The following is a 24,697-nucleotide window of genomic DNA, read 5'->3' on the forward strand; positions in this document are numbered from 1 at the left end:
AAATTAAATATGCAAGTTATAAAGTATTTGTGACTAAAGTTATACAAGTATAATATAAGTGAAGTATTTCTGAAAAGAGAACGTGGTCAAGATGTCTCACTACAAGCACAAGATGAACTATGATGACATTTTTTATTTCCAGCAACGGGCAAAATTGTCTGCAATCCAGTGAGGAACGGCAACAAGGACAAGATAGCTACAGTAAATCTTGTACCAGTAAAACCAGCAGCTGATTTACTCCTCAATAAAACCCTTTGTTCTATACAGCACCTCTACAGAAGAAGGATTAAACTAATCGAATCATCACATAAAAAAGGCTTCAACTCCGAAGTAACTTAATTCAAAGATGGCTGAATGCCCGGTAGCATTACAGCAGGTTTAAAAGAGCTCTAACAGTCGCCACTCCATCACAAGGCCAAATAGTGTTTTCAGTATCACCAGAACAGTCGGGTGCCATCTATTACCTCAGAGCGCTCCAGACTGAAACATCACTAGCACTGTGTGAAAACAACTTCTTCACCCTTCAAGTTTCCTCTTTAAAGATGGTTGTGGATCAAAGTACACACACTTCAGGTGAAGTGTACTGGTAGTGTACTGAAGCTTTCTTGAAACTAAAACGTGTCCATACTGTTCACAGAATTCGTTATCTACTGTAGGCCAAGTGTCCCATCTTTAATATCCTGTATTCTCCACAGAGGAGATTAAGGAAGCTGATCAACAAGGGAGGCACAGCTCTGATCTCAATAAACCGAAAGCTCATTAAATTGGTTTGTCATCACCACGAAAGCTCTGTGGGACTGTACAGTAGTGTGAATTGCTACCATATACTCAGAACCTGTCAAGTGCTAACACACCATCAAGAACTGGGAGTGTAACACATTACTAACATACTGCTACTTCCTTACAGTCTCTCTTTCTCAACAGAAGCACTGCGCTCAAATGTCCCCCTCAGCTTACATTAATTCCAGATTGGACAACCTGAAGCAGACTTCCACTGAAACCGAAAAATCTGAATTATATACAGTATGCTTCTTTTCAGTGCGTTAGGTTAACCTGACCCCAACTTTACCCTAGACTAAACCAGTTATCTCTGCTAACTTACTCTCTACCATAACCCGACCTAAGCCCTCAACCCGACCGATACCAAGGTTAACAACGGGGTTGTCCACCTGCCACTAATTAATGAAGTTACCATTGTTTGTACTTCATGGTGAATGAAGCAAAGCTAACGGACGCATTACACCAGTATTTGGCTGGTGGCTGGTGTCAATTTTCAACCTTGACAAGGCCCCCGTCTTTCCTGATTTAACAGGATAATTTCCTTGTACATAGTAGAGTGATGAGCCCTGCACCAACATCGTGTGGAAATCCTCCCAGAAGCGTAGCTCGGCTGCATATACTTATGGCCGTATAGCGTACCTGTAGTACCAACAAAGCTGTTTATGTGGACAGACTGGTTTGCCATATTACAGGTAGCACACTTATCATTATGTGCGAGGCTACTGCAGGTGAAGACTTTGCTACACTATGAGGCTTCCCCGTGGGCATATTAGTCAATTATGTTAACACGCTCTGCTGTGCTGGGCTCCGGATTAGTTTTTTAATTACATTTAACAGTGCAGTGTCACCAGCCACAAGCCCTACACAGTATCGCCTGCAACAACCTTTTCCTCAGGGAGAAGAAGGTAAGAGAGTCTGCGAGTAGCTGAATGTACCATTTACACATAAATTAAACCTGTGGTAATTAAACAGCTGACGCAATACTGAGTCACCAGCATGCAAATACTTCTGACTTCAAAAAGAGTTGTGCTTGATTTGCGCACAGTGGATTCTAGCAATACTCAGCCGTCTGCAGCGTTTGTGTGGTTTGGTTTGATGTGTATGATAAGAAGTCGCATGTGTCAGATAAGCTGGCAATTAGAGAGAAAACAAATCAAAAAAATGTCAAAATAGTGTAAATGTAAATGACTTCCACCTTTAGTATGAGCTGGTAGAGTAAATCAAATCCACTAAAAAGTAAATCTAAATAAACTGAATTACAGACTTGACATTTCACAAGTTGTGGTGCTTTTTCAAGTGTGTTTTCTGCAGTCAGCACGTTGCTTCATTCAGTCACTCATCACTCATTGATTTATTCTCTTTGCAGTTTCATACCAGGGCATGATCTAGGTCAGCTAATAACAGTAGCGCACAGCAGAGCTTGAAATCCAGCACACGATCACTCAAAGACACACGTCTGGAGTTCAAAGCACTCAGCACTTCTGCGGTTTTCACAGTTGATTTGTGTTTTTAAACGGTAATAAACTCAGTTTTGCGGCTCCACAAACAGTGGAAAAGACAGGGATTCAGAGCTGTAATAGCAGCAGAGCTCAGACAACCAAATAAATGAAAATTTGATTCCACTGATTTTCCGTCAGTGTGAGATAGAGGAATAGATGGAGCGCTCCCACGCTCCCGGTGTCTGAGGATATAAAATAATTGAGTGTAAGAAAGCAGAAAAGATCATCGCTTAGCTAAAAGAAAACTCTATCATCACTTCCAGGCCTTTTGCCTGTGCACACAGTGTGGATAAAAACTACAGTGGAGCCCTAGAGGCAGAATCCAGGTCCAGAGAGGAGCCAAAGCCATTATAACCTTCCTTCACCTCCACATATTAAGTGTCTGCATGAGACAGAGTCTGTGAACGTGGCTCAGTGAGAGGCAAAGCACCGCCAGCTGTGGGTGTCACAGTCTGAGCAGGAGTTCATTTCAGTATCTTGTGGTAGGGGAAGAGGGGCAGCCCTTCAATGAAAGCAGAGATGTCCATGATGGCTACAGCACCCGCCATCTTGGGTGAGGCAGGCAGGAAGGTGAGCTTGGACACCTCGCCATAGGTAGAGCCACTTGAATCCTCCTCTTTGCACTCGTCTCCTTCTTGTTTCTGACCACCAGCCTCCTCGTCCTTCTCTTCAGCACCAAATCCCACCACCTTTAGGAGACAGGGATACATTTAATGTCGCCACACGCACGCAAAAGTGAAGGAAAAAAAAAAAAAAATACCCTTCCGTCTCTCTACAAACATAAAGGCATTGCTTACATGCACGCTGAGTTTGCGGCTGTTCTGTCCTTGATGTTCTTTGAACCAGGAGACCAGCTCAGCTCTGGTCATCTGCTTCAGAGCCTCGATCTAGAACACACAGAAGCACTGACGGTAAGAACACCAGGAAAGTTTGGCCTCTTTATCTTCCTGCTATGGTTTTATGGCTCATTTAGGGGATGGTTCAGACAATCAACCGTCTTTATCCAACCAGTTTTCAGCAACAGCTCTCAGCAGAGAAGCTCAGAGGAAGCCACTGTGCAGCAGGAAATGGTGGACAAACACTTTCTAGCTGGTGGAGAAAGTCAAGCATCTAGCAGATAAAGAGACAGATTTATTCCCCTCAGGAGTTTGTGGAGAGCAAACCAAAGTTACAAAATAAAGTATATATTTGTCTTAAATGTATAAGGTGGGATGGCAAAGTTGCTGTTGCTCCAGGGAGAGAGCGCGATAATAATAAACATTTCAGTTTCCACCTCAATGTAAATGTGGCAGCTAATGAGATAATTCTCGTATGTAGTCCCTGGGCAGGTTATTACAAATTAGAGGCCTAATATTATCAATACGATGCTTCAGCAAGCACTGCAGTACAACACAACACAGCACATTACAATGCAATACATTACAAAAGAAGCAGATATGTAAACAATGAAGGTGTGTAACAGCAGTGCCAGGGATGAGGTAGTAAGATTACCCAGGCTTGGTTTGCTTTGAGCTGTCTCTTAGGTTTAAGTTTAAAGGTGAGGTAATTAGTGCTCTCTCTAAATTCATTAGGAACGCTGTTCCAGTAGCGACTGGCTCAGACTGAGAAGACTTGTCTGCAGTATTTGCCTTCGTTGCCCTGCTGCTACTATCCTTCTGCATTATGAACAGTGCAGGCAAACCTTCATGATGAAGCAAGCATCTGCAAAATGTTTAAAACTATGAAAATGTAATAACTTGTACTTTCTTACTATATGGCCATCATAATGGCAATGATAGCTCTTGGCCTTTTGGTCAAGTGCTTGTAAAACAGCAGGTCATGTTCATTTTGTGTATGTGCTCTTCTGCAAGGCAAGGACATTTTTTTTTTTTACACCAGACTAATTAATTGTGCTTTACAGGGTAATAAAAATACAGTAAAGGTGAAAGTTTTACAAAAAAAGAAAAAAGTGCCAAAGTACAAGCAATTGAAACAAGAGCTAAACACAATTTAAAGTAAACGAGTACGGTTTAAATCAAGTAAAAACAAATACTCCCACATTTAAATACACAATAAAAAATAATAACATTAATATAATAATCATACGTATACTAGTCCTACTAATATATAATAATACCATTAATAATGATAGCAATAAGGCCTAGAGCCTACATCATAGTGGATTAAGTTTGGTCAAAGAATGCAACAAGATAAATCCCACAAACATCACTACCATGTCAAAGTCTCCGTTCATTTAAATGAGGTAGAGGCCAGTAATAAAGATCAAGGTTAGTATTGGAAGTAAGGGAATGAATAAAGAGTCAATACATGGTCCTCAAGCGTAAAGAGGATGTCTGCATTCATTTGTCCATTTAGCTGATAGTGTGTGTGTGTGTGTCGTTGTCCTCACCTCTCTGTTGAGCCTGTCAAACACAAACTGCTGTGTAACCACCTCGGCCCAGTTCCTGTGCACCTCCTCCCCGAGGTGTGTGTCTTCACACTCCTTCAGCTTCACTAAAGCAGTCACCTGTACAAAACACACACGCACACACACACACACGCACACACACAGACACGTATTTTTAATTATTCCAGAAGTCAACCGTGTGTAAAATCCAACAGATTGTAAAGCTGGGTCTTACATGGCTAAAAAATGTGTTATTAATCCATCAAAGTAACTTGAAACTTTTGACATTTCTAAAACATAATTATGTTTCTCCCAAACATCTATGTTTGGGAGAAACTCACACACACACACACACACACACACACACACACACACACACACCTGGGTAGTAAAGGCCTCCTCAGAAAGAGAATTGAGCGTCTCCCCAAACGAAGCCAAAAACTCTTCAATCTTTAACTCCACCAGCTCGGTACTGTGAGAAAAAAGGTTCATGAGAGGTAAGAGATATATTATAGGCTACAGGGCGTATTTGACTTATTCATTTATCAGCTACACCCGCTTCTCTCTTTCCAGGGCCAGATAGAAAAATTGTAGCTTGCATTTGAGTGAACAGTAAGATAAATTATACGCTGGCTTTGGGAAAAGCAGTTAAGATAAAGCGTGTCTTGCTTTGGGCGAATGAAAGGTTCCGATTGTGTTGCAGACTCACTTGAACTTTGTGGCCTGTGTTTCCACCGTGACGGAGAAACCCAGAACGCCTGAGGTGTTTCTGCAGGTGGGGTAGACATGGTACCTGCAGAGGGAGACGTAACAACAGACAGCTAGGATGAGAGATGTTGAGAAGCAGATATACTAAGAAATATCAAAAAACCAAGGCAAGAAAATGGGTTACATTTGCCAAAAGTTAATGTCCCACCTGTCCCGACTTTCTCTACTTTGTATAGTAATAACACTTTGGAAAGCAGGAAATTGGGATTTAAACATGCAGTAACTAACAGAAGAGACAATTACAACTGAGGATAAAAGTGAAAAGCGTTGTATGTATGTATGTATGGAGTCAAGTGGAGGCTTAAAAATAGCTTCAGTTTCTTCACAAGATCAACGCACATTTGATCTTCTGCAAAGCTTAATAATAATAATACAAAAATAAAGAGAGAGGAATCTAGGCAGACACAGAAAGTAAATTTACATCCATGTCTTCAATTTGCACATAACTCTTGTGGAAGTAAGTAAACGTTTTAATGAAAGCATAACCACACTCACCCAAGAGTCTCTTTGGTCCGGAGGAAGTCAAAGCAGGGTTCCTCCATGTGCATCTGTAAGACAACAACAATTCAGTTTATCATGGAGGAATGACACAATGAATGAATTAATCGATGAATGCATTTAGAGAAATAAACGCACCACCAAGAGCTCCATCAGTGTGTGTTCCCTCAAGAGCTTTGGGCCAGACTAGATGGAAAGATAAAGGGAGAAAGAAACAGTGTGCAGAAACAATAAATATCTATATTGGGATATGTTTAAGTCAGAATGTGAAGGACCTGATGCACTGCAGGTGTGCTCGTACCTGGTAGTAAACAGTGACCTCAGAGTTGGCATCTCCCTTATTGAGTGATTTGACCTTACAGATGTGGTGCTTCAGAGGAAGCTCCACCACTCTGAACATCACCGGCACCTCTGCTGGCAGCTTGGAGAACTGCAACTTTCTGCCAGAGGGAAAATAAAGGAGGACAAAATGGGAGGAACGGAGGAGGAAGGAAAAGGGAAAGAGAGAAGAAGAAGATCGGTAAGGAGCAGAGGAAGGGAGAAAGGAGGGAATAAAAGGAAAAAGTAAAGAAGGTGAAAAGGGAATCATGCCGTGAACAATTGAAGGTAATGCAAATTACGGTGTATGGCGGCAAACAAATCCATTTGATTGCATAGTATTGGTGTTCTCATTAGGGAATGCATTCAGTGTAATAGCTGACTTACTCTGTGACATACTGCAGGAAATGCTCCGACTCCTGTGGAGACAATACAAGAGAGGATCATGAACAGGTAAAGATAAGAGTAAGACATGAGGACAGTGTCAAGTTCACTCACAATCAATTGATGAAGTGCAGACACACAACATTCATTAGCTAATTGTATTGCTAATCAATCTACTTGTCTGTGTACTGCCTGCCATCCACTCACAGAGCTGCTGAAGTTGCCCTGCACCAGTCCCTCCGCGTACAGCTCGGCCTTCAATGTGCGGCTAAAGTCCATCAGCTCATCGCTGGTCAGACCGGCCATCAAAGCCTGATACTTCTCCACCATGGACCAGCGAGAGTGCTCCAAGATCAGCAAACGCACATCCCTGAGAGAGAGAGGAGAGGAGAGAGGGAAGAGGAGAAGAGAGGGAGGAGGGAGAGGGGAAAAGAGGACAAGAGCAGGAGTGTTTTTTTCTACATTCAGGGTTGTCACACATTTCACCACTAGAAGGCATCACAGACTTGAAGATAAGTCAGAAAGTAAGCTGGAAATGTAAAAAGACAGAAGGCAAACCACTCACTTGCCGAGTTTCTCAGGTTTAATGAGGATGTTGAAGTAGGTTTTCTTGAGCTGCTCAGCGTACATGCTGAAGACGTCAGGAGAGGCAGAGAAATCAGCCAGGTGGTCAATGATCAGGTGGAACAGCAGCTAAAGAGAGACATGGACAGAAAGACAGACATACAGGCAAGATGAATCACCATCATCACCATGCATCAAAACAATACAAACACATCTGTGTGTGCCTGCTGACCGTCTGTTTGAGGAGCTTTCCAAATTAAGTAGCAAGAGCAGTTGTTTATAAATCATTTCTTAAAGGAATAGTTCGACATTTTGGGAAATATGCTCTCACTTTCACTCCAAGACTTAAAGCTGCAAAAGACAACTTATTCCCCCCCCCCCGTTTCCAAGTGGTATTGCTGATCGCTTGCAGTCTCACTCAGAGCCTACTACGAGCAACAAATTAAGCGACTTATTCAGACCATCAGGGAAAAAGAATGATATTCAAACACACTATATTATTGTACAATATATATTGTATTCCTCCCCAATGCTGTAATGTAATCAGCACAGGGTCTCTCCTGTCCTCCTGTGCCGACCGCAGGCAGTCTCTCCTTTGCTGCAATAGACGCAACCACTAAGCTGAATGTAAATACACGATGACGTCGCCAATATGCAAATGAGCGCATGACTTCATCTAGCTGCTTTTAGCGACTTTTGTAGCTAGTGCTAGCTACTTTCATTGGACAATAGTTGGCAACACTGCACAGGATATACTGCATGTTGTCTTCCACAGCTTTGAGCCTAAATCAATCTCTTATTTTCCAGAGATGGTTCCTGTAGGCAGAAAGAATTGCACAGTGGAAGCGAGGCTTGTAGGGAACAAATCTAAACACCACTGGTGTCATTATTCTACAGCCATTTTACTGTGCAATCAACATTTAATTCATTGTAAGTTAAAGCTAAGCCAGGCTAGCTGGTTTCCCTTTCCTTTCAGTCCAAATGCTAAGCTAAGCTAAGCCGTCTGCTGGCTCCAGCTACATATTTAACACAGTGGTATCAATCTTATCTAACTCGGAAAGAAAGCGAAGAAGTGTATTTCCCAAAATGTGCAACTATTCCTTTAATGCTTTTATGATCACCATAAAGCCAATTACATGACCAACTATTTGGTGTCAGGATGTGACAAATAGAGGGGGAATATCCTCCACCCAAACATTTCCTATTAAGGGCCTATTATGATCTATAAAGCTTTAATTAATGATCGATTACCATTGATACGGATTTTATTTACCACTTATAGACAAAAGGTAAATCATGCTTTATTAGAAATTGGTATAAAAAAAAAAAAAAAGTTGTTTTAGTAATCTAAATAAAGTTATATACTTGTAGCCAACAAATACACAGGATTTAAAGTCTATACTTTATGGGCTACGGCGCATATGACAAAATAATGATCAGTGTGTGGTGATGCATATACAGCGTATCTATATCTGTTTGCGTGTGCGTTTTTTCCGGATTCATTCACTCACAGGCAGTTTGTGGTTAAATCCTTTAACCTTGATGACTAGGCCGTGCTCACCGGCCGTCAGTTTGTACTCCAGCTGGGCCACTTCAGCCTCATAAGCCGGCTCGGCAAGGTTGTGGTCTAGGATGTTGACCAGCAGGTCAAACAAGACCACACTGGAGCGGGGAATGAGGACAGGGGTAAGGGTGGAGAGGGAGAGAAATGATGGGGAGGAGGTTAAGGAATAAAGTGAAATATAGCAAGGAAATGAGGTGAGAAGGGTGAGATACAGGGGGAAATGGAGAGAAAGAATAGAGGCAGGGAAGAAAGGAGAAGGCATCCAAACAGTGAGGAGTAGGGAATGGAAGAAGGAAAGGATAAATGCAAGGTAATTGAATAAATGAAAAGTAGGGAAGGACAGAGGGTTAGAAGGAAGTAAAAAGGAGGATTGAAGTGATGAAAGGAAAAGGGGGATGTAATTGTAGTAGCAGAAAGAGAGAAAACAGACAATGGCATAAAAAAAAAAAGATGTTAATTAGCATTACAGCTAAAAAACAAACACTATATTCACAAGGGCATGTTTGAGCCTGAACTTACTTCTTAGCAGATTGCTGGATTACAGGAGAGATTAAGTGGAATCTGATGTAGGCTGCAACAGGAAAAAGGACAAGTGAGTGTCAACACCTCTCAAATGCTATCAAAAGTCTTTGTGGAAACATCTTGCATGCCAATTGAGGCTCACAGTACAGGCGCACACACACACACACACATATTTCACCTTTTGGGATTTTGAATTTGTTGTCCTTCTTGTACCACAGGCATCCCCTGTCGCTGTCGGCTATCTGGACAGGAACCTCAGAGTCTGGGCAGTCAGACGGCTTCAGAGTGAAGTCAGTGGCTGAACAAATGCACATAAACAATGAAAAATCACAATTCCTACTTGGTGCAATCTCATAAATGTGCGACTTTCAACAATTCAATATGTCCAGTTTGGGATACACATGCAGCTGGTTGTCAAGACTGTAAAATATGTCACCACACCCGCCCATCCCAATAAATGATTCAATAAGCCTTGGGCATATAAGGGGAGCTGCATCATTTCTTCACATTTTATCAGTTATGGCAATGTGGTGCTTTACCAGCAAAATGTATAAACGGAGCACAATGCCAAAATGTAGCAGCCCTAAATGTTTGGTTAGCATTAGACCAGCGGTGCCTTGTTTGGCTTTAAATCTTCAGCCTTAAAATGCACAGCATCTCTCCATTGCTGGACTTAAATTAAAAGGAAGACCAGCGAGTTCACAGTGACCAAAATGCTCTGTTCCTCCCAGTCTGGTCAATATATCTGATTACTGCATTTGTTGGATGGTTGAATGGGGAGCCAAAGTACACAGTGCAGGAACAAGTCTTGTTCATGATCATCTTATTGGACACTTCTTAGATACATCCGGCCATTTTGGGCCACAACAATCTACTTGTTTTGCCCGTAGTGCACAAAGTATATTAGCCCACAGATGAACTTGTTTTCAGCCGGAAATGTAAGGTCACTGTTGAGCTCCAGGTCTCCTGTCCACTGCTCCATCCACTCCTGCTGGATGTCTGTGTGAAGAGAGAACATCTATTAGCACATAAGAAACATTTGGACTTAAGATTAATGTTTGGAAACGAGTGACCTAAAGATTTAATGCCAAAAAGAAATGAAATATTGGTTTCCCTGCATTTTATTTTAAATTTAAATTGTATTCCAACACTATTGTTCGCCATCTAAAAGACAGAGATAAATGCTGGCATTTCTGCTGCTGGCTAGGTGCATTATATCATCCTGAATATCACCCCACAAGGGGAAAAAGACAATGTATTCACTGAATGACTACATTGTGGGGAGCGCGCACACGCACACGCACACACACACACACACACACACACAAAGAAACACACCCTCCACGCTGTATTGTGTGCCAAACCACTTCTCCCTGAGGGGACACTGGCCCTCATGTTCTGGTGACAACAGCATCAGGTTGGCTTTCTCAGGGGTGAGGAGGGACAAAGCTCCATTGATCACCTACACACACACACACACACACACACAAATAAAGTAAATTTTTCAGCAAAGAGACGAGTTGTTTTTTCCCCCTTTATTCTAAATTACTTGTTTATGTGAAAACAATTTTAGCTGTCAATCACAGTAAGAGGCAGCAAAACTGAACAGAAGTTGTTGTCATCTCAGAGAAATATGCAAAGCCACAATTAGACTGTAACGTTTGATGCAAAATAATATCCACCAATCAAAGACAGAACCAACAACTCGAGAAAATATATTTCTGGCACATAATGGTATTTTCTGTACAAGCATTAACATATCAGACGGAGTCAAATGTCGATATGTTTCTGCTTTCCAGTGACCCGTTTCATTAACATCTTTATCTAAAAAAAGGAAATATAGGATTTTAGAATAAAATCCTGAACTGGTTCACTCCCCGAACTACTGAACTACTTACTTCTGGGTCGAACTCAAACATCAACTGATCTCCTGTCAGTAAGTCTTCTTTAGGGAACAGCTGCATGTTCTCACAAATGTCCTCGACGTATTCTATAGGGTCAATCTGACAGAGGAAACCATTCTCATTCATAAAATCACAATATCAAATTGCCGTTTGTCCAAAAATCTTCAAATACAGCAGCACATGAATATTTGGATTCTTACTTGCTCCTGATAGTGAAACTCGTTCGCTTCAATCTTCTGAATCTCATCATATACTCTGAATGCATGAACACAAATATTGAATTATTACCTTTATGCATCCCAGACAGAACCTCACAACATCTCATTAAACCAACATAACAAAAAGAATAAAGGTATACATTTATAAATGAGCGGTATAATGCGGTATTAACTACCTCCTACACCACAATGTACCAAAATAATGAATATAGAAGTTTTACAAGGGCAGTATGTTCTGTCACTTTGTGAGACTGTGTGTGCGTGTGTGTGCTCGTGTGTGTGTGCGCCTACCTTTTCTGTGGCCCGAGTGTCTGCAGCATCTTCAGGTACTGGAAAACCAGGTGAGTCACCTGTGAAAGACAACAGACTCACAGAAATGAGATGTCATGACTTAAAAGTCCTTCCGCTTTAATGAATGATTGCCATGATCATTTTGTCAGTAAAATTATTGTAATTACCTCTTTTTCTCCAAAAATGGTGGAGGTCAAGGGAAAATTACAGTTAAGTTTCATAAAGCACAGAAATAACACTGATGCAAGGCAATCTTGTTGTATGGTTGTTTGATTACAGTCATTAGAACAAGCTAGGACAATCATTTGAATACTAAATGCTGAATAGAAAGTAATGTCATTCACCCCCTTTCAGAGACTCAAACATGTAAATCAGAATGTCCCCTCCGCCTTTGTGAATGAAGAGTAATAATCATCATCTGTGAAAAACAGATAATGATTGTTTGTTGGAGGAGAACACAGGAAGAGAAGTACGTCGTAACGGTTGCTATGGATGCAAGTCACAGAGTAGAGACGACTGTGATTGTAAAGACATGCGAGCGGCATCAACGGGCCTCATTCACAAATCGTTCTTAAAAACCCACCGATGCAGTTTTCACAAAGATTCTGATCTTCACCAATACTTCCTCATGTGGGATTTGTTCTTAGGCAAGAAGAGAATACACACACACTCAAGAGCACACTTAAGCACATTGTAGTGCTTACATGTTGCAAATTAACTAAAAGTAATGTGTTACTGCGTTTTCTTTAATTCTACTGTTGTAGAATATTATAGGACTTAAATTACAATAATATGTTTCTCATTTATAAAACACATTTTAATAATTATTTTCTTTTTTACAAAGCATTGTGGTCTTTTAAAATAAATGAATGCTACAATTCAATTTACATCAACTATGTTAATCGGGAAACGTGCTTCCAATTTTAGAGATCGCACCATCTTATACTTCATCAGCTGAGCGCCCTTCTTCACTTTACTGAAGGAGTAATAGCATCCCATGTATCTTTTTATGGTTTTATTTCATATCCACGACAAAATTTTATTTGGTGCTCATTTCCTCCAGAAGTACCTTCACTTTAGTATTATTGAAGCTTTCTTTTTTAACATTTGGAGTCCGGTGCTCTACCCTCTTCAGACTTTTGTTTGGGCATTCTTGACTTAATTCTCAGTTTTTCTTTTTTAACTTCTGTGTGCGCACACGGCCCTGCAGTCTCCCCACTTTTTAAATGGGGGATTTTATTGGGCGTTTACCTGCTAATTAGGATCAACTGGCACACGGTTTGAATTTACAAGCACAAAGGGAGTCATCATCATAAGAAGAACACGAATAAGGTTAAACATTTCTGCAGTTTAAGAACATCTCGTGAATCTAACGTAGATTTTTATTTTGACATTTAAAAAGAAAAAAAAAGCAAATTTAAGAAAGAAACCATTGGAAAATATTGTTTAATGAGGCCGACATTCTCATCAAACGGCATCCTCAAGGCTGTTGCAGCATTTATCAATGCAGGTTTGTTGACTGAATTGTCTTTTCATTAATCATTAGAAAAAGTCTCCTGTTGAACGATTGCCAGCCGCCTCCCTGTTTAAGACACACATTGCCATGGAAACAGACAGATTGCTCCCTTGAAGTCACCTGTTGTATTCATGAAAAACAAGACAGGCCAGCTGCGTCCATGCAGGGTACCACAACTTACACGGAATGATTCTCTATGATCCGACAACAAATGATTCGGATGATACGCTGTGAACTGGAGATAAATGCGTAAACCGCTGCTCGTTTTTTTGCCCGACTTCCTCATCTCAGGCCACAGCGGCGGTGTTTCCATGAATCCAGAGGACGAAAGAATATTAAAGAGAAGAAGAGTCAAAAAGAGATTTTTTTTTATTTACCTCGTAGAAGTTTTGGAAACCTTCATCAGTGAGGGTGATGGAGATGGAGAAGATGGAGTAGGTGGTGTTTTGGTCAAAGCCAGTTTCACTGTTGCCTCCGAACAAAGCCAAGGCCCAGCACCTAAACACAACAATTCAGTAACACGGATTATAAAAACAGGACAGCCGGTGAAGATTCTTTCACTGCCGTGAACTGGAAAGAGAATGCACATTGTGTTGAAGTGTGAGCAGCGCAGGAAGTAGAAAATATGTAATTTCAAGTTTCTTGATTGCAGACAATTTAACGAACACTGTTGTGGTCCCTTTGAGGCAGTCAGCACCACTTCACAAATCCCAGATTGGAGAAATGACACGCTCTCTCATTCCGTTACGCATTGGCCCGGCCTTACAGGCAGCCTTTCATTCATTTAGAGAAAAGGAGCAACAACTTGCAGAGCTGGGTATCTCGTCACATCATGTCTGCTTTTATCTGCATGAAGACATGTTCTCATGGTATGATGATGCACTTTAACAGCAACGGTTGTTTTTGAAAAGGCTGCACTGCATTACCAGAGAAGAAGAAAGGATGTGGACTGTGATGCGTCACACCAAGAGAGTTTTATCTCTGAACGTTTTCATACGGCACCGACATGAACTGAAACCAGCAGTATAGATATTTATTCGGTTGTATAATAAATGCACTAAAGCCCGCAAACTAAACTCGAATGCATCTGATCAGTAGTGTTCCACACAGTTTGTGTGATGGCCACATGTATAGAAAGACCAATCCCTAATTTCACTTAAGGGGGACAACAGTGGCCCAATTTCAAACAAGCCTCTCGGCCCCTCGATGTTGTGATTGTCTGAACTCAATAAAAACAACCACTCTACCGCCTCAGCAGTTTGGTTCGACTGGGAATTCAAACCGAGGACACTCAAATTTCACTGTTGTCATTTATCAACAATTGAAAACAGCACACACAGTAAATAGAGATATTCTATCAAACGCTCCAAGTGGTGCTGATGGTAAAGGGACTATTAGATGGGCTCTCGGTATTGTGGGACTACAGAGGGTTTGTCGCATCGCTTTGCCACTTAGCAACAAGAGGCTGAAACACTCGTGTACAGCCACATCCATGATGGGATGAGAATGTATGAATCACATTGTCAAGTGGGCTGGCAAAGTGTATAGTTTGAAGATTGGGCTCGAACACTCGGGTCGTGCTCAGAGCTGGAAAAAGCTCATGTATACCAAGCAAATTGAAGACCTTTTAATTGGGTTTTTGGAGTGCCCTTCAATCAGAAAAACAAATAGACAGAGGCAATAACACTCACTTCTTCCTGAGCACTGAGAGGACGCTTCCTGTGCCTTCATGGCCAATCAGCCAAGAGATGTAGTGGAGAGGCTTCACTCTGAGGAGAGGCGGGAAGAACATGAAAAGGAGAAACAAAAAAACCATTGATGCAATCCCTCTAAAATCAGGGCAAACATTGTATCTTTTGGCTGGTCCGAGTCTGTTTATATGAAGAGGCATCACTCTGGAGAAGGACGACAGCGACATGGAAAAAAACAACACTTTTGATGCAATTTAGTCCAAGTCAGAGGAAAACATGGTCTGCTGTGGGTTGTGTAGTTCTGGATTTATGTGCCCTGTACCGAACATATTGTATATCCACTGTACGTGGCTCACCTGTAGTATTTCTCCTGAGGGGGGAGGGCCCAAGTGATATTCAAAGCATGAACTTTCCTCACAGGGACGACTGCAAACACACAGACAGACGGTTAGAGAAACACCACGATAGAAAGATAACACAACTGCTGCTTACTTCTACTGGTTTGTATTTCCTCAACCTTTTTGGCCTGTGATCCATTAAAACAAGTCGCTATGACACCCTGCAACATCTCATTTGCATTTGTTCACACATTGAAAGCAGTTCAACCAGATTTCTTTTTTTTTTTTTTTTTTTTTTAAATTCTATTTCAGATTGCTCTATTCAAAAGCTTGAAAAGGTAAAATTGTAAAAAATTTAAAGAAATAAGCGGAATTGCAGAAAAAAATGTTTCTGCATCACTATCCCTTAAACCATCTCCTGATCCTCTCAAGAGACATTCAGAGGTTGGGAACTACTGCAGAGTACACCAGATGTGTTCAGTAATTAGAGCTGTGCCGTGGGATTGATGCGTACCTCTGTAGAGCTGGTTAAAGGCTGGCGTGTCAAAAGGATCCAGCATATCAGAGAAATTTGGCTCGGACAGACCACTGTGGACACAAAAACAGAATCATAGCAAACAAGAGAGAAGAAGATAACCATCAAAACAACAATGCCAATACGTCATTAAACGTGCTTTAAACCCACTATAATGCTTTTTTTGTACTATTTTTGAAGAAAACAACACATTTGTTTCAGAATAATTACACAGACTATTTATAATGAGAGATAATTGAAAAAGTTTATTGAATAAGTTTAAAGATAACCGTTTCCAATTAGCACTTACAATTTCACAGAAATAGCACCTACCAAACTCCAAATTGTTAACTTATCACATGTTTTCAGAGTGATAATAATACATTTCATTGATCTAAAAGGAGTTATGGCTATATACAATACTTCATAATCCAATGGATGAGAGAAATTCGTCAACACATACAGGAGCATGTAATCCCTTAACTGAAATGAAAGCATTATGATGTTTCACATCCCAGTGATATGCATGTCGAATCTCTAAGAGAAACCTGCCGCAGGGACTCATGAAGCAAATACAAGTGGAGTTCTGTAAGAAAAACACTAATCCAGTTTGACTTTAGGGAAAAAATTATCTCTTTCAGGAGTGGGGGGGGATGAGGTGAAGCGAGGTAAAAAAAAAAAAAAAGAGCCGCGAGCGAGACAGAGGAAGGCTTGACATTTACATCTGAGCAAAGTCTCAAAGGATCTTCAGGCTCAATCTATATCGCACCAGCACCTCATCACTGTGACCGAGAGCCTCTTCTCCAATACTCACTTGTTAGGCACCTTGCTGAAGATCTCTCTCACCCACTTCTCCAGAGTGTCGAGCTTCTCTAAAAGGACAGGCCGAGTGAAGAAGGATTAATTAGAGTTCTTGTGCGTCTCAATATTTCTGGCTGAAATCTCATAATTCTGGGTTTGGGAGTCTTCAGTGAAATGCAGTTTGTTTGTTCAAAAGCAAACACTGTTGACTACATTTAGCCCATAAATACCCAATCCGTGAACGGTTTTGTTTCAAACCGTTTCATCATTATAGATTAATAGTATAATTGAGGTCAACAAATAAATGAAAAGTCACCACTTTCTGTGTTTCTAACCAAGTGATACTAGAAGTAATAGGAGGTTCCAGTCCTTTTTTATTTACACACATTTGGATTATATTCATGGTCAGCATTGTGCCTGCAATAACCATTCAATGAATTACATTAAATTCTGTAATTCAATCTATTTATATTCTGTAATTCTATACAGTTGTTTCATTGTAACCGGCTCTCTTTCCTGTGTGGGATTCAAATTACACACACAAGGGATTCATAAAAGGAAGGCATGCATGTTTTTTTCATTATAAAAGCCTCCCTGTTTACTGAGCGCTCTCCCACAGGATACCGATAATGACAGTATCACTAGTATAAATATAAAGTTGGGATCCGTCTCATGTAAGACACTCCTCTTTCTGCAGGCAATCTGTGCCTGAGGAAAAACACTCCCACCCTGCGCGCAGCATGAGATCAGATTGTGATCGAAGGCTCACAGCATGATGGAAAAAGGCCAATTATTGACTTTATTCTTTAATAAAACAATGCAACTCAGTGAGCCCTTTCAGCCCAGTTTGTTTAGCTGTGCTGTAAATGGATACAGAAGCTGCTCTTCTTCAGCATTTCTGACACCAGAACCTGCGCGAGGAGAATTTGTCTGCCTCTAGAAATACATACTCGTGACATTTACATGGAACAGCCCGGACCAAAATCTTAGAAATAATAACTTAAAGCTGCTATAAAAACAATTTCTAATGATCGCAACTTTACTGTTGTGGTTCATTTTACTCATCGTTCTCATTAGGATTGTTTCCAGCTCATGCCTCAAATCTCATGTCGGGAGACAAATTTCAGTTTTCACATTTCCTTAGTATACTATATATAATCTTTGTCTTTCCAATGGATCCAGAAATCATCATGACACCTTCGCATCACTTTGCAGGAGATGATTTTCGAGGTGCTTTAAATAGCACTAGAGGTTTCAACAGGAAGTCACCCGTTTCAGAGGATGATTTTTCTCAGCACGAATGTCAACACTAGTCATTATTTTACCTTCATGCAGTAGTTAATTAGTTGGCTGATATTTTCTGTGAAACCCTGACAACACGCGTTATATATTCTGTGTCTGACTGAAATTATTTCAATTTGAGTTGATTCAGGAATGATTAACCACAGTCGGCTGAACATGGATGAATCCTTATTAGAGCTGAGAGTAATTATGTTTTAATTGTGCATTAATCTACAGATTGCTTTTTCAATTCATTAATCCGTTGTATGAAATGATTGAAAACAATTCAATTTATGTCAATCTATTAGTAAGGCTGGTTCTTTATGTATAATAAATGGAATACATTTTCCTGACCTTTTGACTGCACAGCCAGAGTCATGTAGTGGGCAGAGTAATGTTTCTTCCAGAAGGCACGCAGTCGCTTATAGACATTGATCTTCTTCTTCTTTGGCTCGTGCTTTAGTGTCTGCGCGTTCCCTGGTGTTGTCACAAGTAAGCAATCAATTCAGCAGAACTATAAAACACTGTAAAAAGGAACGGTTTACAAATGGAGGGATATCAGCAAGAAAGGAAACTTGGCGTCGGTCTCAGCACTCCTGTTTGTTATTGCCGAACATACCCCAAGGAGGCCCTGTGTGTATTATGTGTCCCAGCGGTTGTGTTTACCAACTCACCCCAGCAGAACTTGCCCATGGGGTGTCCAGGTTTGGCCAAACTTCCAAACAGCATCTCTTTCCTGTGGGAGTCCGACGGCTTAGCCAGCTGGTACTCTGATGGACAGAAGGAGAGGCAGAAAAAAAAACCTTGATGCAGCGGAGAAAAACATTAATCAATGGTGCGCAAAAGAGCCGTGTGTAAGAGTTTAACTACAAGCACAACAGCTGAACTTTAACTTCTCAGCACAGAGGAATGACGCACGGAGTCACCCAGACTCACCGCTGTCAACGGCCTCCACCTCTCGATCAATGGCGTCACGGATCATCAGAGGGCAGATGAAGAACTGAGCCCACCTGAGAGGTTGAGGGGACAAAGAGGCTATAATCAGGGGCCATATACCAGTCAGAGAGAAAGGACACAGGTCAGACAGACACAATCAGATGGAGACTGATACAGACAACAGCAGGATGGAAGGCAGCTGATTTGAGCCTCTACTCTTTGCCCGAGTCTGTTAGTTTACGTCAGAAGCCCGTGTTACATTATATCCTATGACTGATCAGATTGTGAGACATCTCTTTAGTGATACTTTATGTTGTTGGGTATTGGCAAAAATGCTTCCCCCATACATGGGGTCTCAAACTTTGGCACAGGAAAATCACAGCTATCAAGTGGGAGCACTATGTTGGTTAACAGGTGTCAAAATAAAGCACGCAATTATGTGTGATTTAAAGAAAAGAAAAAACCTTTGCAAGAAAACTTAGGAAGGATGTTAAACAGAAACGTATTAGTGAATAAACGAAAAGCTGGTGCATCTCAATCCTGACCTGGTCTGTTGATGAACGACAGAGTAAAGGTTCAAAACAGGATAGCATGTTTTCTCTGTATGTATAACAATACCAGGAAGAGTCCCAAAGTTTCCAAAGAGACATCATCTTTTAGTTGGTTTGGTTTTAAAATGTCTTAAAGTGTTTTTTTGGAGTTTACTTCGTCCTTTTCTTATTCCTGTGTTTTGTGTTTATCTGAAAATGATCAGATGGTTCTCAAGAAGTCCACTTCTTAAGAGTGACTGCTCCGCAAACAACAGAAAACCCTCAGATCCTCCCTCACCTGTCAAGAGCCTCTTTGAAGCTTTTCCTCTGGACGTCAAACTGGAAGATGGTCCTCTCGCAGTCGGTGGAGGCGTTGTCGCTCCCACCATGCTTCTTGAGGAAAGCATCAAAGCCATTTTCCGAGGGGTACTTCTCACTGCCCATGAACACCACTGGGACACAATGGAAAAACAGTAGGGGGGTGGGGGTGAGAAGAGTTGTAAATCAAAAAATAAAAGGAATTTAAAGAAAAAGAATCCACCACAGCTTGGTGATGTGCCTTGCATTTGTGTTTTTTTCTTATTTAAGTGGGAAGCTGGCCAAACAGACATGGCGTTATATTTCCCGCTGAGCCGCATTGGAACTTGATAGTGTTTTTAACATTTTGCGACAGTTTTGATGACAGTCTGAAAGAATAGATAAACTATTATTTTCAAACGGATCACCTACATCGTTAGAAGACACGGATTTAACAATTTCTCCACCGACAGTAGCATCAGAAGACTGGAATGCAATTCAAAATAATACGTGGCATTTCAAGAAAAGAGAGCAACTCTTGCTTTTTTTGAACTGGAAAAAAAAAAACTTTACGCTTAAAAACTTAAGTTCCAAACCATTCTTTGGTGGAGGGTATTCTGGGAAACGTCAGTGATTATTAACTGAAGTAGACAAAACAGGTTAAGGAAAAGAGGGTACACTGAATAATTTAAAATAACAAAACAACTCCTGGAATGCATTAAATATGGCTGCTCTTCCTGAGGTTTCTCTCCCCCCCCCCACATTAAAGTTGCAAGGTCTAAGATTGGGAGCGTTTCGATTGCTTCTCAACATGTCGATGTTGACGGCCGGCATGGCTTTATCAGCTGTAACTGCCGTATGAGAGCAGCAAAGAGCACCATCCCCGAGTTTACCAGCGGGGCACGATCACAGGCACGAACATGCACTAAAAGCACGCGCAGCAGGCCGTCAAACAAAGCAAGGAGAAGCTCAACACACACGGAGGGAGAGCGACTTCACTCTCTGCTCAGGTAGACATTACTCCACTATATCACTTTACATAGCAAACAGTTGTTTGCTGCTATACTGATGTTTAGAATGTAAAATAAAGCTCCTTTAAAGTAGAGTTTCGTTCTTGTCAAAGAGTCCAAGTATATACGAGTATCGTATGTCGAACAGCCTATATAAATAAAACTCACTTGACTTGATACAGGCGATAGAAAGCAATGTAAGAGTACTGAATTCGAGGGCAAATTGACCCTTGACCAAGCAAAGTTGAGTATTTAAATTTTCATGACTTAACCCTCTCTGGTTGAATACTCACTGTGCTCCAGAAAGTGAGCGAGGCCGGGGAGGTCACTTGGGTCGCTGAAGCTCCCCACTCCAACACACAGCGCTGCTGCACACTGATACACACACACAAAATATAATTATAGTAATACTACAGCCTGTTATAGATTACTCCTCTGTGCCATAGGCCTTTGTTGTTGATTAAATATTATTAAAACTGCATGGATGAGCAAAACCATTGCACTGTCCATGAACAGGGAACTGTAGTTTATTTTCAGTTATTCCCAAATACACTGTCCTGCTACTGTGAATACTTGCACCAAATAAAACTAACTAACACATACATCAATGGTTTTGTTCTTTCCATTGTATTTGTTGATAATGACAAAAATACATATTTTAAGTAGCTCGAGCTCTGTCTGTGTGGAAGTTTAAGGTAGTTCTGTGGTTAAAAAAAGTTTGTGTATTTAACAATACTATAAATAGTTTAGTTTATGCTGACAACTCTCTTGCATAAATCTGCACATCTTATTTGAACGCAAATTTCTTTGGTTTCAAAATGACTCACGTTTGTCGTCTAGTCTGCAAATAATTGAATGGTGCCCTATATTAAACACTTCCCGTCGGTACCTGTTTCTCTGCATTTTTTTTCTTTTTCCCCTCGTCATCATCTTCATCATCACTGCCCATCCCGTCGTCATCATCATCGCCCTCCTCCTCAGACTCATCCTCAGTTTCTTCTCCAGATTCATCGCCCTCTTCTTCCTCCTCGCCTTCCTCCTCTCCACCCGAGTCCTCGTCTTCAGACGCAGCTGGACCGCTGTAATCTGAGATGAGCAGAGCTCGCAGGCCGTTGTCCAGCACGATGTGTCTGGAGGGATACAAGTCAAAAAGGTGAAAGAGCTCTGTGTGCTCTTTACAGCATTCGTCGTTTGATTTTGTTTTTTTGTATTCCTGAACAGGCGGTTAAATCAGATGTCTTTTTGCAGACTGCATCTCATACCCTGTGAGAATCCTTTTTTTCTATGCTTTTTCCACAGCAAATGTATCTGTGTTTGCCCCAAAGAGGCCTGAGGCACTGATGTGTGCTCATAGCATGAAATCGTCCCATCCAACTACAATAAAACTGTACTGATCCAGCTGGAAGAGAGGCGCTATATCGTTTTGGGATCTGGGTTAGTGGATCTGGGTCATTTTTCACATTCATGAATATGAGAAGATAGTATACTTCCATGTGTATTATTGCACGAACAATCATACAAATAATAGTGACTGAAAATAAAGTACGAAATAGAGGAGATATATCATGTAGCAGGGCTACAATGCAATGCATAATATAAATATTCAGGAGAATGGCCACGTGTAGCTTGAATATGGATTTACCTGTACTGTTTGGGGTCACTGGGGGACTTGATGATCGCGCTGTCTCCAACATTGTCCTCTCCGTCCCCTGATGCCTGGCACTCCTCCCGGGACACCGGGTCTGCATCTTCTGCAGAGGCTCCACCTTGGACCGAGCCCGAGGACTCGGACGCTGGGGCGTTTCTGGATTTGTTTGTCTGCGGCATCCTCGGCACAGATGATGAGGCTTTGGCACTGGGGGCTGACAGCAAGGCGCGACCGTAAACAACAGGACAGGTCGCTGTCACCGCTAATTTACCGGTCAGCACGGCAACACACCGCGTCAGCCTGAACAGAGCTATGATGAACTTATACCCTCCCTGACAGGAGAGTATCGCAAAACGAAAGCTCAGAAATCAATGGGACAGAGACAACGCAGATTAACCAAGACCCCCCCCCCCTATGTGGAAGAGGCCTACAGGTCTGAACCCGAACTGTCACACACTCTCTCACTCTCTCACACACACACACACACCGCTAGCGCACACAATAAAGCTATTCACACAGGCTGTCTGGTGGTTTCGCCCTATTCAACTAGGTGTCAGCTAAAACACGACTCAGCCAAACCACCCTAACCTAAACCCTGAACCTCTCATATGAACTGCAGGACTCAAACAGCAACACAGGCAAGAACCACAATAAAAACTGCCAAGAAGAGTAATTTACATACATAGAAAGATAAACATAAGTGCGCTACGGGGCTAAAAGAAGAACTTCATGTCAGCATATTACAAATATTCTTTAATATAAGCTTCAAAAGGTTCGGTTAAAAGTCTGTTTCAAAGGCAAAGCCGAAAGGAAACTTCAACAAGAACTTCGTGAAGCCGGTGCGACAACAATGTATCCATACCTTCCTCCCTGTTGACAGCAGAAGGGCCTCAGCATGTGTGAATGCAAGCGGCTCCCCAACAAGGAGCGCTCTGATTCGCTGAAAAGATTCAGTGCTTCTACATGCCGCCCTCTGATTGGTTCTCAGCGAAAAAGGAGGCGTGGTTTGAGTGCCAACACGCGCTCACTGTGCAAGTCAGGAGTGGTGATAGCTGCAGGAAGAGGGACAGCGGCATGTTGCCACCTGGATGTAGTCAGCAGCTGCTAGCCATCTGTTTATGATTATGACTGCTAGATTGAGGATGTTCAACCGACCACTTGTCATAGCCAGTAAATGTCATTTTTTGTACCTCCTTAGCCAATACAGCCGGTCTGAAGTGAATTGAATGTGAATTGCCTTGTCAGCCACAGTACCCCATGTAAATCGTACCACCCACATCTCCTAATGCACCTGTACGAGGCTGCAAACAGGGATGATTGGTTTAGGGCCCGCTAGGGGGCAGACATAGGCCACGAGGGATGTTGGGCAAATTTAACACCTGATTTTTGATAATGGTCTGAGATTTAGATGCTTAAAGGCCTACCATTACCAGTCTGTATTTTATCACAGAATTTTATTAAGGGCTGTCAAGAATTTGTAATTTTAATGATTCTCCTGATATATTTATTGTCGTCCGCTGAGTAAAAGCAGAACACAAATTGGATGAACCTCAGATCAGTAAGCATAAAGATACATTTAAAGTAAGGGTTTGCTAAATTTGATTGATTGATGATCAACTCATAATTAAAGTAATATAATCTACATCAAATCCCAGTCAAACGGTTAAAAACTAAATCTTATCATAAATAAGCCACATTGACATTTGTCCAATGCCCTTCCTCAGCCTCCCCTCTGCAGCGTGTTGGCATTTCACCCCTCCACTGTGCCAATATGTCCTCCCCCTCACTCACCAACTCTCTCTCTCTCTCTCTCTCTCTCTCTCTCTCTCTCTCTCTCTCTCTCTCTCTGTCTCTCTGTCTGAAACCAATCTGATTTGCCCCTGGGCTTCTGTCGGCAGAAAGAGGTGATAAACACCGCAACCATGACAACTGGCGAGCCAGACACACGCCTGAGTTCCTGTATCCTAATGGCTTTACTTGGCATCCTCTCCTCCTTTAATTCATCAAGTCCAGTCTTCACCTGAGCTAATATTAAGACACTCGGTGCAGATGAAGGCGGCGTGCTTCCACTGCAGTTTGAGCTTTCTCAGCCTCGTATTTAAAGATGATGGTGGGTCTACCACATTTAAACCTCCACATTGCTTTAAATAGAGCTCCATTAGTCACTGAATAAATATTTCCTCAGTCTGATTAAAATTAACAGAAATGTTATTGTGTAATATTGATTCCTCTGACTTGCTCTTGAGGAGTCAGACAGAAAATGAAAGTACTGAGCGGATTCTCACAAATATATCCTATTGATCACTAATGGAGCCCTTGTGAGAACACTATGAATGATGTTTTCGGAGCAAAGTTCTTCCACCAGTCGTACTGCAGCAGCCCTGGTGTGAGTACAGAGCCATTGCTCGGCTGAAATTGCAAGGCTGCGGTATTAACGAA

The 24,697-nt window shown here is 41.6% G+C and overlaps 1 protein-coding gene across 1 annotated transcript; it reads right to left on the minus strand.

Moving 5' to 3' along the window:
- Window positions 1-115: 115 nt before the first annotated feature.
- Window positions 116-23,173, minus strand: LOC116383851 (nardilysin-like). Its single transcript, XM_031848003.1, has 32 exons — window positions 23,121-23,173; window positions 22,253-22,472; window positions 21,500-21,740; window positions 20,904-20,985; window positions 19,602-19,755; window positions 18,774-18,847; window positions 18,512-18,607; window positions 18,192-18,314; window positions 16,570-16,627; window positions 15,756-15,829; window positions 15,260-15,329; window positions 14,904-14,981; window positions 13,590-13,710; window positions 11,697-11,755; window positions 11,388-11,442; window positions 11,182-11,286; window positions 10,622-10,745; window positions 10,196-10,282; window positions 9,462-9,581; window positions 9,281-9,332; window positions 8,709-8,859; window positions 7,199-7,326; window positions 6,841-7,003; window positions 6,637-6,668; window positions 6,233-6,371; window positions 6,070-6,117; window positions 5,929-5,981; window positions 5,375-5,458; window positions 5,047-5,137; window positions 4,669-4,785; window positions 3,077-3,166; window positions 116-2,968 (listed from the first exon to the last, which is right to left on the minus strand). Exons 2-32 carry the CDS (start codon window positions 22,435-22,437, stop codon window positions 2,744-2,746), a joined length of 3,279 nt encoding a protein of 1,092 aa, XP_031703863.1. The 5' UTR covers window positions 22,438-22,472; window positions 23,121-23,173; the 3' UTR covers window positions 116-2,743.
- Window positions 23,174-24,697: the final 1,524 nt, after the last annotated feature.

The sequence above is a fragment of the Anarrhichthys ocellatus genome, unplaced genomic scaffold (assembly GCF_004355925.1).
Source record: "Anarrhichthys ocellatus isolate YVR2014 unplaced genomic scaffold, GSC_Weel_1.0 scaffold7, whole genome shotgun sequence".
Taxonomy (NCBI): domain Eukaryota; kingdom Metazoa; phylum Chordata; class Actinopteri; order Perciformes; family Anarhichadidae; genus Anarrhichthys; species Anarrhichthys ocellatus.

Excerpts from the sequence above, each read along its gene's own strand:
- LOC116383851 (XM_031848003.1), bottom strand. The coding sequence starts at position 22,437 with ATGCCGCAGACAAACAAATCCAGAAACGCCCCAGCGTCCGAGTCCTCG. Across the intron at positions 7,327-8,708 it reads GATTTAACCACAAACTGCCT|CTGCTGTTCCACCTGATCAT; the intron begins GTGAGTGAATGA and ends GTCTCTCTTTAG. Across the intron at positions 6,118-6,232 it reads AGGTCACTGTTTACTACCAG|TCTGGCCCAAAGCTCTTGAG; the intron begins GTACGAGCACAC and ends CTTTCCATCTAG.